Source organism: Schistocerca gregaria, chromosome 3, assembly GCF_023897955.1.
Source record: "Schistocerca gregaria isolate iqSchGreg1 chromosome 3, iqSchGreg1.2, whole genome shotgun sequence".
Taxonomy (NCBI): Eukaryota; Metazoa; Arthropoda; class Insecta; order Orthoptera; family Acrididae; genus Schistocerca; species Schistocerca gregaria.
In genome coordinates this window covers 691985095-692000117 of record NC_064922.1, presented here as the reverse complement: position 1 = coordinate 692000117, position 15023 = coordinate 691985095, and the positions used below count along the sequence as shown (strand labels likewise).

The window sequence follows — 15023 nt, the reverse complement described above, 5'->3', positions numbered from 1 at the left end:
GACTTTTGGTCAGGTGAATACAGGGTTATAAATACAAAATCAAATAGGGCTAATTAGGGAGTAGGTTTAATAATGAATAAAAAAAATAGAAGTGCGGGTAAGCTACTACAAACAGCATAGTGAACGCATTATTGTGGCCAAGATAGACACGAAGCCCATGCCTACTACAGTAGTACAAGTTTATATGCCAATTAGCTCTGCAGATGATGAAGAAATTGATGAAATGTATGGTGATATAAAATAAATTATTCAGATAGTGAAGGGAGACGAAAATTTAATAGTCATGGGTGGCTGGAATGGAATTCGAGTGTAGGAAAAGGGAGAGAAGGAAACGTAGTAGGTGAATATGGATTGGGGCTAAGGAATGAAAGAGGAAGCCGTCGGGTAGAACTTTGCACAGAGCATAGCTTAATCATAGCTAACACTTGGTTCAAGAATCATAAAAGAAGGTTGTATACATGAAAGAATCCTGGAGATACTAGAGGGTATGAGATAGATTATATGATGGTAAGACAGAGATTTAGGAACCAGGTTTTAAACTGTAAGACATTTCCAGGGGCAGATGTCGACTCTGCCCACAATCTATTGGTTATGAATTGTAGATTAAAACTGAAGAAACTACAAAAAGGTGGGAATTTAAGGAGATGGGACCTGGATAAACTGAAAGAACCAGAGGTTGTACAATTGGCAAGAATGGAGGAAACAAATACAGTAGAAGAAGAATGGGTAGCTCTGAGGGATGAAGTAGTGAAGGCAGCAGAGGATCAGGTAGGTAAAAAGACGAGGGCTGGTAGAAATCCTGGTATAACAGAAGAAATATTGAATTTAATTGATGAAAGGAGAAAATATAAATACGCAGTAAATGAAGCAGGCAAAAAGGAATACAAATGTCTCAAAAATGAGATCAACAGGAAGTGCAAAATGGCTAAGCAGGGATGACTAGAGGACAAATGTAAGGATGTAGAGGCTTATCTCACTAGGGGTAAGATAGATACTGCCTACAGTAAAATTAAAGAGACCTTTGGAGATAAGAGAACCACTTGTATGAATATCAAGAGCTCAGATGGAAAACCAGTTCTAAGCAAAGAAGGGAAAGCAGAAAGGTGGAAGGAGTATACACAGGGTGTATACAAGGGCGATGTACTTGAGGACAATATTATAGAAATGGAAGAAGATGTGGATGAAGATGAATTGGGAGATACTATACTGCGTGAAGAGTTTGACAGAGCACTAAAAGACCTGATTCGAAACAAGGCCCTAGAGTAGACAACATTCCATTGGAACTACTGACGGCCTTGGGAGAGAGAGTCCTGACAAAACTCTACCATCTGGTGAGCAAAAAGTATGAGACAGGTGAAATACCCTCAGACTTCAAGAAGAATATAATAATTCCAATCCCAAAGAAAGCAGGTGTTGACAGATGTGAAAATTACGGAAGTATCTGTTTAATAACTCACAGCTGCAAAATACTAACGCGAATTCTTTATAGATGAATGGAAAAACTGGTAGAACCGACCTCGGCGAAGATCAGTTTGGATTCCGTAGAAATGTTGGAACACATGAGGCAGTACTGACCCTATGACTTATCTTAGAAAATAGATTAAGGAAAGGCAAATCTACATTTCTAGCATTTGTAGACTTAGAGAAAGCTTTTGACAATGTTGACTGGAATACTCTTTTTCAAATTCTAAAGGTGGCAGGGGCAAAATACAGGGAGCGAAAGACTATTTATAATTTGTACAGAAACCAGATGGCAGTTATAAGAGTCGAGGGACATGAAAGGGAAGCAGTGGTTGGGAAGGGAATAAGACAGGATTGTAGCCTCTCCCCGATGTTATTCAATCTGTATATTGAGAATGCAGTAAAGGAGATGAAAGAAAAATTTGAAGTAGGTATTAAAGTCCATGGAGAAGAAATAAAAACATTGAGGTTCGCCGATGACATTGTAATTCTGTCAGACACAGCAAAGGACTTGGAAGAGCAGTTGAACGGAATGCACAGTGTCTTGAAAGGAGGATATAAGATGAACATCAACAGAAGCAAAACAAGGATAATGGAATGTAGTCGAATTAAGTCAGGTGATGCTGAGGGAATTAGATCAGGAAATTAGACACTTAAAGTAGTAAAGGAGTTTTGCTATTTGGGGAGCAAAATAAATGATGATGGTTGAAGTAGAGAGGATATAAAATGTAGACTGGCAATGGCAAGGAAAGCATTTCTGAAGAAGAGAAATTTGGTAACATCGAGTATAGATTTAAGTGTCAGGAAGTCATTTCTGAAAGTATTTGTATGGAGTGTAGGCATGTATGGAAGTGAAACATGGACGATAAATAGTTTGGACAAGAAGAGAATGTGGTGCTACAGAAGAATGCTGAAGATTAGATGGGTAGATCACATAACTAATGAGGAAGTATTGAATAGGATTGGGGAGAAGAGAAGTTTATGGCACAACTTGACCATAAGAAGGGATCGGTTGGTAGGACACGTTCTGAGGCATGAGGGGATCACAAATTTAGCATTGGAGGGCAGCGTGGAAGGTAAAAATCGTAGAGGGAGACTAAGAGATGAATACACTAAGCAGATTCAGAAGGATGTAGGTTGCAGTAGGTACTGGGAGATAAAGAAGCTTGCACAGGATAGAGTAGCATGGAGAGCTGCATCAAACCAGTCTCAGGACTGAAGACAACAACAACAATGATTGAAGTCTCTTCCAATGATGAAAACATAATTCAAGAAAATATGTATTTGCAATGTGAATTTTTCACTGATGCTTTTCGTTAACCTGGGATCAAGTTTGCTATCAATTAACCAGTTAATACTTTATGCCTGCATACGATACTGTATTACCCAATCTTGTGTGCAGCTTAATTTCAGTGTTGGTGGATTTGAGTTTCCTGTCTACTGCGACAAATACATAACGTACATTTACAGTCATCATTACCTGGATTAGGTGAATATTCATCTAATCCACAAAATGCTTGTGTGCATGCCACATCGAATCAGATGCCTGGGTAACAGCCCCCAATGCATAGTGTATTTCTGACCAGTTTACTTCTCAACACAATGATACGTGTCTAGGAAGCCACAACCTACCTCATCATAAGGGTTTCTGATGCATGTCCATACAGTTCACAGGCCCTCTTATAAAGGCCACCTGCGTCAGCTCTGTGGTAAGAACAGTTTTGTTTAAGCGAATACAAACGCGTGCTCAGCCTATTCTATAACCTATATTACTGTTATCCAGTCAATGTGTTCAGTACTACACACAACCTGTACTTCATTCTATCTTACATGTTTCTCTATAAAGTACTACATTCCATAAATAGTGTTTGTTCTTGTTACAGCATATTTGGCAATGAGTGAGGGTTACAATTTCTCCATTTGTTAGTGTCTGAGCTAAATCACACGATGAGCATCCCAATGGAAGCAATACGCCAATGTATCATTGCTCAATAGCAAGCTTTCACTGAACAACCGCAGTATCTTGCCATGGCTCTAAATCAAGTGGCACCTGCATGTTTGCAGCAAGTTAGTCTCCTGTTAGTACAATTGTTGCCCCAGCATATAATGAATCAGCTGAAGATTGTGACTCCTACAAGACACGGCTACACCAGTATTTCCATGTTTTCCACTTGGAGAATGCAAACCTCTGTAGGGCTTGCTTTCTTTCGTACCTGGCTTTTGACGCACATTTATCAGTTATTGTACCAACTTGTGCCTTTACTAGAACTGGCTAGCTATCATTTGATGGAATGTGCATGTTTCTCTCAACCTATTACTGTGACAGAACGCATGTCATTGCAATGAATCTAGAACTTCACTGTTGTCAGAAATGCACAAACCAATTTTACAAAGCCTGGACTGCAGAATCACAAGGTTGAGCCATCACTGTAAATTTGTCACTAGTACACATCACAAATCCTACACTGATCACATAGTGTGTGATGTTATTATTTGTCTGGCATTGGATTGGGAAGTCAGTGACAAAGCACTTCAATGTGAGAAGCTGACACCTACAAATGTGCTCAATATAGCACAGGCCTTTGAAATGTCACAGGCCGCAGGCGATCAGATTGCTGCATCGGGGGGAGGTATTGGAAGTTGCTCAGTCAATCCCTGTTAGGCACACTGCAAGTGTTCAGCATCACGGGGAAGCTGTTGCAACAGTACAACAACCATCAGCTCAGCATCCCATGGACAGCTTTGGTTACAGCCACAAAAGAAACAGAATGCATCACAACAGCAGCCACATGCCCCCTTCCATCTTGCCCGTACTGCTTCATCCAACAGAGCTGCATGCCCTAAGCATTGGAAGGTTTGCAAAAAGTGTTGAAAGAAAAGTAAAATTGCTTTGTGTAACTTCTATTCGAATGTGGCAGACACGGCAGTCCCAATGAAGATAAACTGTATCACTACAATGACTGTTTCCCTGAACAAATTGTTTACTGACTTGCTTGTGATTAATAAACTGCTAAAAATACATATGGACTCAGGAGCCACAATGACTTTAGTAAACCCAGAGGCGTACATGGACTTGGATTCCCCTCCCCAACTTGGATTTCCCTCCCCTCACAAAGGTTTCACGAAAGTTGGTTACCTACAATAAACAGCAGATTCTGATTGTAGGTCAGTTCTCCATTCCCATCTCTTACAAATCTGTAGTTCCCCTTCTCACCTTCCTTGTTGTGAATCTATCCCACACCACAGACATGTTTAGGTTAAATCCGTTTAATGCTTTCGGTTTCTCCATTGCTCTTGAGGTAAATTTAGTGTCAGATCAAGTTCCATATGGGCAACTGGAGTCCCTCAGTTTTCCTCTTGGCTCAGCTGTGCTACTTGTTTTCAAGCCCATATTACCATGAAAGAGTGTCCTCTTGCCCTCATTTTTTTCAGACGGGACAGGTGATGTCTCCTTGCGTGACTCTGTCGAGGCTGAATTAGACCATCTGACATTGCTCACTGTCACTTGGCCTATTTCTTCTAGTGTATGGGGTACACCAAAGGTCACCGTTAAGAAGCCAATGGGTAAGCTTCGCCTCTGCGGTCACTTCAGAGTCATGATTAATGCACAATCCATGATAGATACATAACATTTTGCCACCCTGAAAAGTTGTTCACAAAATTGTCAGGCGGCCACTACTTCTCCAAGATTGATTTGTAGGAAGGTTACCTCTAGCTCCCCTCGGATGAGGCAACTAGGTGCCTTCTCATTTTCAATATACTTTTAGGCCTATATCAATATTAACGCTTGCCTTTTAGTGTTGCTAGTACACCCACAATTTTTTGGTATTTTTTAGAACAGCTGCCAGCTCCTGTAGTCGTCTTTATGAATTGCCTCGAGAACATTGTGTTTTCGGGTTCTTCCACTGAAGACCGCCTCTGACTGTTGATTTTTGTTTTGCAGTCTGCAGGTCTTAAGTGCAATCTTGCCAAATCTAATTTTTTTTAGGCATCAAGTGAATACCTACGTTTTGAGGTTTCTCACACAGGGGTCAAGTCATTGCACCACCTCCTTATGCAATTGCTGCTTTGGTGCAGCCTACCTCTGTTAAGGAACCACAGTGTTTCTAAGTAAAGTTGTGTACTGCCATAAGTTTTTACTGGACACAACAATTGTTGCTCAGCCTCTGTACACACGTTTGGATAAAAATGTGCCTCTTTTTGGTCCCCAGCTTGTGACTCATTCGCTTTGCTTAAATATAAGCTTCCATCTGTGCCATGTCTGGCCACTCTTCAGCCGGGTCAGCATCTTGTATTGGCCACAGATGCATCTCAGCACAGTCTGGGTGCAGTGTAGGCGAACAAATACGCATACAGGTCTGACTTTAACTCCAGCTGAGCAGCGGTATTCTCCGACTGAAAAGCAGGCTTCAGGGATTGTGTTAGCCCTCAAGAAATTTCATGTCTTGTGAAGGCATTGCTAATTACGCATATAATTTTTTTTCGTGATTCTCTTTAAATTTCTATTCTTTTTCTTTTGTTCATATGGGCATTTCTAATTGTGATTATGTAACATTCTACTGTGGATTTTAAATGTAAAGATGTAATTGTGATTATTTCGTTTGCCAATGGATAAATATGTTTCTTGCTTTGTACCTGTGGTAAAGTTTCTAAAGTTCTCTTTTGGAATATTATTAATTGTGAAAAATGCAGTCAATAACATTTATAAAGGTTTATGTAATTTACGATAACGATATAACATCTATAGACATGGGACAGCGATAGTGATATCGAGAGTCGAAAGGTTGTTGCGTAGTAGAGGGGATGGTGGATGGCGTGTCTGTGAAGCGTGTGCGGGAACAAATAGTACTGTGTTTCATGAAAAGCATACGTAATTGTATGGACAGTGATACCAAACTATCAGATTGTTAATTCTCTTTACCACTGTGGTGTGTAATGCCATCGCCAGCAAACTTTAAGAGCAAATAAACCGGACTGTGAAAGTGCCGCTAACATTACTTTGTTGTGGCCGACACGAACTGTGCTTTTATGCGAATGAACTTTGCTGGTATTAGTTTTGGGTGGTGGAACTGTTGTATATCACATTCTATCAAGCCATGAAAGTGAAGACTAATTAAATGTGCAATATAAATGGCTTTCAGTGAAGTTGTCAAAGTTTGAAATGCGAGAACAGAGTGGACATTGTTTACGGTGTGCTTCACACACAAGAACAATTCTATGAACTGTGTATTTGCGGCTAAGACTATATGAATGTGACGAACTGTGTAGTTATGGATGATAGCGTCACGGACAGTGCATAAAGTGTAAAAATGAGCGACGTCTATGTCATGTACTTTTAAAGAGAGGACATGTCAACAATGTTCGTATACTGGCGTCTTGTGGTTTGTTAATCACCACGAGGTTAATGATACAGCTGCGCCGGAACTTTATTTGCGTTTTGCTGGAGAAGATTAACCAGCGGAACTGTCTGTATCCTGCTCTCATCATCGTAACCCGCCGACATTGTGCTGCCTAACGCAACACTTTGTATGCAACAAAAAGTTAAGGGATTTCGCTGAACGCTATCCCCTGACCTAGAAACTTTCTTTCTCTATTAAAAGTATAAGAATTATAGACTCTGTTTAATTAAATTCTTTATTTAGTTTGTTTGCTTTCTGCTAACGAAAATAAAATTACAATCAGTGAATTAACAGTTGCCTTGTAGTCATTGTTGAAACACCAGTAAATATAAACTTCTTCCTCTCATTAGGACTAATTCTCCTTGCATGTCAAAATTATTGTAGTTATTTTATGTAGTTTTATGTATTGTTATGAGGCTAGATATATGACAGTAACTAATAAGAGTATTTTGTCGCGAAATATTGGTTCGCGCGAAAATTACGACGACTGCCATAATTGCTTGCGTTCTGACCAATAATGTAAAAGCTGCTATTCCCGTATTGGTGCTTTTCCTGACGTGAGCAGGAATTATAAATGTCTGCTGTCAAATCACGTAGTGACAGTTTACCCAGTAATAAAAGTTTTTTGATATTGTATTGCTTCGAGTCATAGTATTAAGAGACACTGGTTATACTCAAAAGTGGGTAGATGTATGGTGAAACCCCCCAGTGTTCATGCGATTGTTAACAGTATTGTGTGTGATTCATGACATTTTGTCACTTTTTCTAATTCCTTTGAAGTTTCAGAGAATATATACACAATTTTGTCGGTTCAGATTAATTTCAGAGCAGTTTCTCATGAATATTAGAGTTTTCAGTTCATAAACAAAGTAGGATCATGACCAATTGAGAAGTATAACAAAGAATGTGGTTTTCCAACTAGAGTTTTGGATGACTTCACAGTTCAAATTTTGATAATTATTTTTCCTGCGGATTGAGGTCATCACAGTCTTCTTTTATGGTTCTAAGTTCCATACAATCACAGATCACAAGCCACTGGTTGCTCTGTTTAACCCTTCAGCTTCTGCACTGGTCAAGGCAGGGCATCATTTACAGCAGTGGGTTCTCTTCGTCTCCCTTTATTATTATCAGATCCATGATCAGCTGATGGCACAACAAACCAATACTGACACCTTATCTCGCCTTCCGATCAGATTGGACCCTGCATTTGATCAGGATGAGTTGCTTTGTTTCTATTTAAATATTGAGAACCAGAATTCAGTCAATGGCTTCCCGATCACTAGTGCCACGATAGCATCGGCCTTTGCTGCAGATCCTATACTTAGTAGAGTTCTCTCTTTTGGGCAGCATGATTGGGCAGATAAACCCCCGGGCTGTGCCTCAAATTCCTTGTGCAATTATTTCTCCCTCCAGCATTAACTTCCTGGGTTTCACAGTGTTCTTTTGTTAGCTACACAGGCTGCTGCTTCCCGGGTTGTGATTCCCACATCCTTATGCTGTAATGTACTGCAGCTTCCGTATGTCTATCATTGGGGGACTTCCCACAAGCTTTGGCCTGCCAGCACATGTATTGGCCAGGCATAGATGGGGACATTACATTGGTTATCACTACTTGCACTCACTGTTTTCAGCAACAGATGGTTCCATGAGCACCTTTTTCACCCTAACCAAGGCTGCAATGCCTGTGGGAGCATCTACATGTCGATTTTGCTGGGCCCTTCCTGAATTTATATTGGGTCATTGTAAGGGATGCCTATTCCATCTTCCCCTAAGTGGTGCTTTGTCTGGCCATGTCTGTGGTGACCACTACTTCCACATTGTCTAAGATTTTTGCAATTGAGGGACTTCCACATACCATGGTTACCGATAATGGCCCCCAGTTTTTTTTTATCAAGAATTTGCATCTTTTTGTCAGGCTAGTGGTGTTTGCCATCTCACTCCTCCCCAGTTTCATCCTCAGTCTAGCAGTAAGGCTGAATGCATGGTTTGGACATTCCAAATTCAGATGTGGTAGTATGTATCCGGCAGTTCCCCTTCACTGCTTTAGATGGTTTTTTAAGTTTGTGCCTTTTTGATGCAGTCGGGGACAAGAGCCCAGTGAATTTGCTGCATGGATGCCAACCACGGACCCTCATTCATCTGCTGCACCTAACGCCATATCCGTCAGCATCACCAGCTCTGTGATGGTTCTGGCTGGGTGCGCTTGTCTGGGCTTGTGGTTTTGGCTACTGACCAAACTGGGTTACTGCTGTAGTCGACCACCTGTGCATCATCACCACTTCCCATCACTTCAACCAGCTGTTTCCGCCCACAGTGGGTCTGTTGTCTGAGGGCCCACTACCTCCCTGCCATCTCTGATGCACATTCTTGTGTGGCAGATGGTCTGGTTAGTGCTGCAGCAGGGCTTGCTGCTTGGCAGATCGCTGTCTGGGGTTCCCCTCTTTGCCCTCGTTCCTCAACTGCTGTTGTCACCGCAGTTCCTGCTGCATCTGACACAGCAGCCACTACCGCCTTGTTGCTGGGTCCTGTGCAGCTGTCGTCTCTGATGCCCCTACTGATGTCTTTGGTGCCAATCGCTGATCTTATCAAGGGTATTACTATGGACACACCATCTCCTGTTCTGCCCTACGGCCTCTAACAAGAGGAGCAACAGCATGTCAAACCACCCCCTCATCACTTCCGTCCCTACGGCACCAGTAATTTTTTGGTACCAGTGCCTTTTTTTCTGTACCAGTGGTTTTTTCCTCTGTATCAGTGCTTTTTTTCTGTATCATGTGTTTTTCTGTGCTTAATGTTTTTATGTATGTGGTCCCCCCACCCCCTGCCCCCTCCCCTCCTGGAAGTGAGGAGTGATGTACTTTCACTCATGATGCACATGATTTCAGAGATTGCATACCCTACAGTTCCCAGGCCTGCTTTTCGAGGCCACCTGGGTTGGCCCTCTGGCGCACTCTGGTGTGCTTCCAAAAAAACGGTATTACTTAAGCAATCGCAAATGAGAGCTCAGCCCATTCTGTAACCTGTATTAGTGTTTCCAGTCAATATGTTCAATGCTATGCACAATCTGTACTTCATTGTATCTTTTGTGCTTCTTTATAAAGTTCCATAATTCACATTTGACCTTTCTATAGCAGTTTCAAAGTCTCTAGTTCGAGCCTTCTGTTCAGCTCAGAAGTAATTTGTCATGATAACTTTTGTGAATAATGCTACAGATTGTGAGCTTTTTTGAACAAGACTGGTCTTCTCTAACTTCACTAGCAGTTGCTTGAATGATCCATTTCTAACCTCAAAGCCCATATGACAGGCAACATTTGTTCCAAAGTGAGCTTTAATCTGCAGCTGGTCGCACCCTGTTTCCTCAGTCGCTGTCAAAACAGGTGAATGAGGGCTATACACAATAAGTGCATGAAATTATCCTTCCCATACCTTGCTGCCATTTCTCCAAGGGACGCCATTACTCACCGTACATTCAAACTGTTGACAAACCCAAATCCCTGTCACTTGTGCATGTTTCCCTCTGACGTGGAACACAGCAACTTCTGAGCAGGTGAACTGTGTTTCAGTTTCAATAAGAGACAGCACCTAAAACTTGTTGTTAAGACAGTACAGGTTCAGTATCCTGAGTTTTCTCTGGTCCTTCTCTCTGCCATACAGTGGCCTTGGACCCACGCACAGTCAAAGCTCCCACTCACAGTCAAAGCTGAATAGCAGTAATAGCTGGTGTATTTCCTTTGACAGAAACTGTTTCCATGGGGGACAACATATTTAAGGTGACTTTGGCATCTCTGATACAAGACTCTCCGTAGTTTGCCCAACACAGTCATTCACACCAGCTTCCAATTGCTTCATTGCAGTCTAAACAATTTCCAACTGCTTATGAACAGCAACTAACTCATTCCTTGTCTGAGACCAGCATTTACAGTGGGACTGCACTGTGCCAGATGAACAATAAACAAGGAGCTTGAAATTAGCTAAGCTGATTCTATTTTAATGTCACGATATTTTACACTACAGTGATTGCAAGTTACCTTTAAGAATTGAATTTGCAACATCCAAGAAATTGGTTTCTGTTATAACAAGAAAAAAAAACCTGTGGTACAATCTACTGATTACCTGAAAGAACTCAAATTTTTCTTTTGTAAAGTTTATGTTTAATGGCAGACTCATTTGAAAAACTCGAAAATAGTTAATTTGTGACAAATGAAAATAACATACGCTGCTGTTGTAGTGGAGAACTAAAAAGAGACACAATGTGACAGTTATAATATGTACACAATAATTTCTGCGAAAGCAGTCAATTACTTAGCACCTATGTTTATGAAACACTGACTCAGAAGATACAGGTCAACAAGTAGAGAAAGGTGGATACACAGGACTAATTATGTGAGTATCTTTGCTGCTACTAAGGGAAGATGGGCAACGAACAGTAGCACAAGGGAAGACAATTTTACAAATAAGATACTGCGACCAAAATCTGTACAATGCACGAATTTTGCTCACATTCATTGCTTTACTTTGAAATATATTATGCACAGATGTCTAGAGGAGATCATTATCCAGTTGTGGATGTCAACTGGCTTATTATTATTATTATTATGTATCTCCAGTTTTCCCACCAATGACCCAATCATTATTGTTAAACATTCTGATACTTACCTGAGAGACTGCTGAGCAGTAGGTCTTGAATTAGGGTTCCAACTCAACATATCGCCCATAAGTGCAAGACCATCTTTGCTAGCATTAGGGATGATGCTACCAAGAGGGACTGGTGAAAACTGTGGAAACTTGAAGTTCATTGCATTGGCTAGTTGGTATCCTTCTGGCCACTCCTTCTGCAATTGGTTGAAGCAAGGATGAATATCTCTAAGTCACATTTTTAATAAAATGCTGCCATAGTAACATTTACTATATTTATGATAAAGATAATTTTGAGCATATATATTACAAACTTCTGGTAAAAACATATTTCTTACAATAATCTCCCTTATATTCAGGGGCAGACAGCTTATAAAGTAACATTTGATTTGACATTTAATCCAAATGAAACGAAATCATTGAGAATATAACTTCCATTCCAGCTTCCAATCCTTGCCCACAGCTCATATCCCTGAAATAGATCTAGATGCAAGAGTTGTCTCAGACATCCTCCCATTACCATCTACTCCAGTCCTGTCACAGGCATCTCCAACCCCACCACATGCATGGCTACCTGTGTAATCACTTACACAATCTACCACTTTAGCTGCAACTATTGTGCCACATTCTTCATGGGCATTACTACTGATAACTGCCTGGCTGCATGAATGGCCACTGTCAAACTGCAGCTAAGAGACAACTGGACCATCCACATGTTGCCCAACACAATGTGCTTGACTTCAACAACTGCTTCACAGCCTAGTCATCTGCATTCCGAATGTACAGGTTTAATTATCTGTTTTGCCTTTTTAGGATATTATTAGATTTTTCTATAACAAAGAAGAAAGGACAATACAAATAGCCACGCGTATGGTCCTATCATGCATAGTGTGAAATAAAAATATCAAAGAAGCATCTATGAACTATTAAAAAGAAAACTTATGTTTTTTGTTACACTATAAAATAAGCATATGTCAAGATAACAATAAACAGATATGTACCTACACAATAAATAAGAGTATTACAAAAATCTTTAAACATGAAGAAGTACTGCAGCAGATGCCTAATGAAAAGTGCACACATTACCATCAATAAACAAACAACAGCAGGTGTGGTGATGCAGTGATGGGGCTATACTTACAGAATTACATAAATACGGTTGGTTGGTTGACTGGACAGCATTAAAGGACTGAATAACAATGTCATCAGAGCCCCAATCCACGAAAGATGCATTTGTAATTAGTAACATCCACGAAGAACATTTTCTGATCTAGTCAGGAGATTAATAACAGTAACAACAATAGGGCTTAAAATGTAATGGACAGCTTGTATACAATCAATAACAAAAGGAAGAAGAAGGACATAAAGATGTCAGCAGGTGGGGATTCCCAGGGCACATGACTGGAAACTTACCGTACACAGTTGCCCACCCTTGATCCATGATAGCCAAGAGCACCCTCTATTCAAAGAGTGCACCACATCGAATGAAAAATGATTGCAGCAGAAAGAATAAAATGAAATCTAAAAACAATTAAAACAGAGTAAAAAAGGGATGAAAGAATAGCCTGGTTAAGGAGATACATACAGAGGAAGATGACCCATCCCCAACCACCCTGCCCCTGCCACTGCTCCTGCTACTGATCCAGAGGTAAATTAGAACCTTATAATTGAGAATAAAAACCACGTTCATGGAGAGAACTGAGAACCAGGTCAACCATCCATGAATTCGCCAACATTATAGACAATGAATCTGAACACCATAGTTGGAATAGAGGACCAAAAGGAGAGACATTCCGCCAAGACATGAGCTACTGTCTGTACTGCTCCACAACCACAATGTGGAGGTGGTTCATTACACAAAATAAGAGCATGGGTTTATTTGGTGTAACCAATGTAGAGATGACATAAGACTGTTGATTTCCAGCAGAAAGAGGAGGAACAGTGCTACATTGCAGTAGTCTCCTTGATTGTACAGAATTTGTTAGATGGGGCAGTAGCCCGCCACATGTCATTCCATTTTTGTGTGAGCAGAGATCTCATGTTCACCTGCAAATCCGCACATGGGATCAGCAAAGCAAATGGGAAGCAAGTAAGTGCTCCTCTCGCCAGACGGTCAACCAATTCATTCCGCAAGATACTCACATGACTTAGGGCCCAGAGAAAGATAAACTGAGCAGGCAGCACAACAAAGGTCAGCAAGAAGGTCCTGAATGTTGGGCAGCAAGAATAGCATTGGTCAGTAGCCTGAGGCAGCTCATTAAGTCAGTACATATTAAAACATGAACAAGGGAGGTCTGTTTAATAAAATGGAGGGCTCTGTTAATGGCTGTCAGATTTTCCATAAACACATTACATGTTCCCAGCAGTGAACACCATTCAATACTAGCAGAAGACATAAAAGCATATCCTATCTAATACACAGTTTTAGTCCCATCTGATGTGCAGTTTTAGTGCCATCAGTGTAAAAGATGGTAGCACCCTGGAACTCTTGAAGAACTGAACGTAACAGATGCCAAAATGTTATGGGGGCAACTAAGACCTCAGGAACTTGGAAGAGATCAGTCATATTCTGTGGCCTGGGCACCATCCAAGGGAGACTGTGCAAAAAAAACATGGTCAGCACAGTCCAAGCAGGGGAGATGGAGATATGGCAGTGGGAAGCAAGGCACAGTCCAGCTGGCAATCCCACCTGAGGGCGGGTATCCGGAGGACAACACCCCACATATGCAAAGAGAATAGAATATATGGAACGATCAGTGAGCTGTTGAGTAGTAATTGCATAGGACATGAAGGGCCAGTATCATTGAATCCTAAGTTGGAAGATCCCTGCTTTGGCAAGGCCTTTGGGACTAGATGAAAGGCACCAGTGGCCAGACACACGCCATGATGGTGGACTGGGTCTAACAGTTTCAAAGCTGAAGGGTCCACCATGCCATAAACCTGGCAATCATAGTGCAGTCAGGATGAAACCATGGCCCAGAAAATACAGATAAGAGTAGCAAAATCTGCATCCCAAGATATGTGGGCAAGGAAGCAGCGAGTGTTAAGCCTCTGGATGCAGCTAGTCTTCAGGTGACAAGTGTGAGGCAGCCAAGTCAGTTTTTTTTATCAAAAAGAAGGCCCAAGAAAATGTGCTGTGCTGCTATGTCCAGCTGTTGGGTACCTAGAGTTTTGAGCAGGATGGACTATGGTATGACATTTTTGTAGGAAAAAATTAAAAACCATGGGAAAGAGTCAGCCATAGACCTGTGGATGGCACTTTGGAGCTGGCATTCAGCAAAGGCTATCGAGTGGGAGCTGTATCAAATGCAGAAATTGTCAACATGCAACACCGGAGTGCCAGCAGCCCAACAGAGCCGCTAGCCCATTGATGGTGATGGGTTTAATAGTGGAACTCAACACACAGCCCTGTGTGATGCTGTTATCCTGGACCCGTGGGGAGCTGAGTGAAGTGCCGACTAAGCCTGCAAACAGATGGGATAAAAACTAAAGAATAAAAATCAGTAGCAGGCCTCGAAAACAGCAGTC

General features: G+C 41.3%; 1 protein-coding gene across 18 annotated transcripts in view; it reads right to left on the bottom strand.

Moving 5' to 3' along the window:
• Positions 1-15023, bottom strand: part of LOC126354432 (serine/threonine-protein kinase dyf-5) — a 230593-nt gene that overhangs the window by 97294 nt on the left and 118276 nt on the right. For all 18 annotated transcript variants that reach the window (XM_050004096.1, XM_050004086.1, XM_050004081.1 and 15 more), the window contains one exon: positions 11517-11692. In XM_050004096.1, the coding sequence (XP_049860053.1) occupies positions 11517-11692 (176 nt within the window). The remainder of the gene's footprint in view (positions 1-11516; positions 11693-15023) is intronic.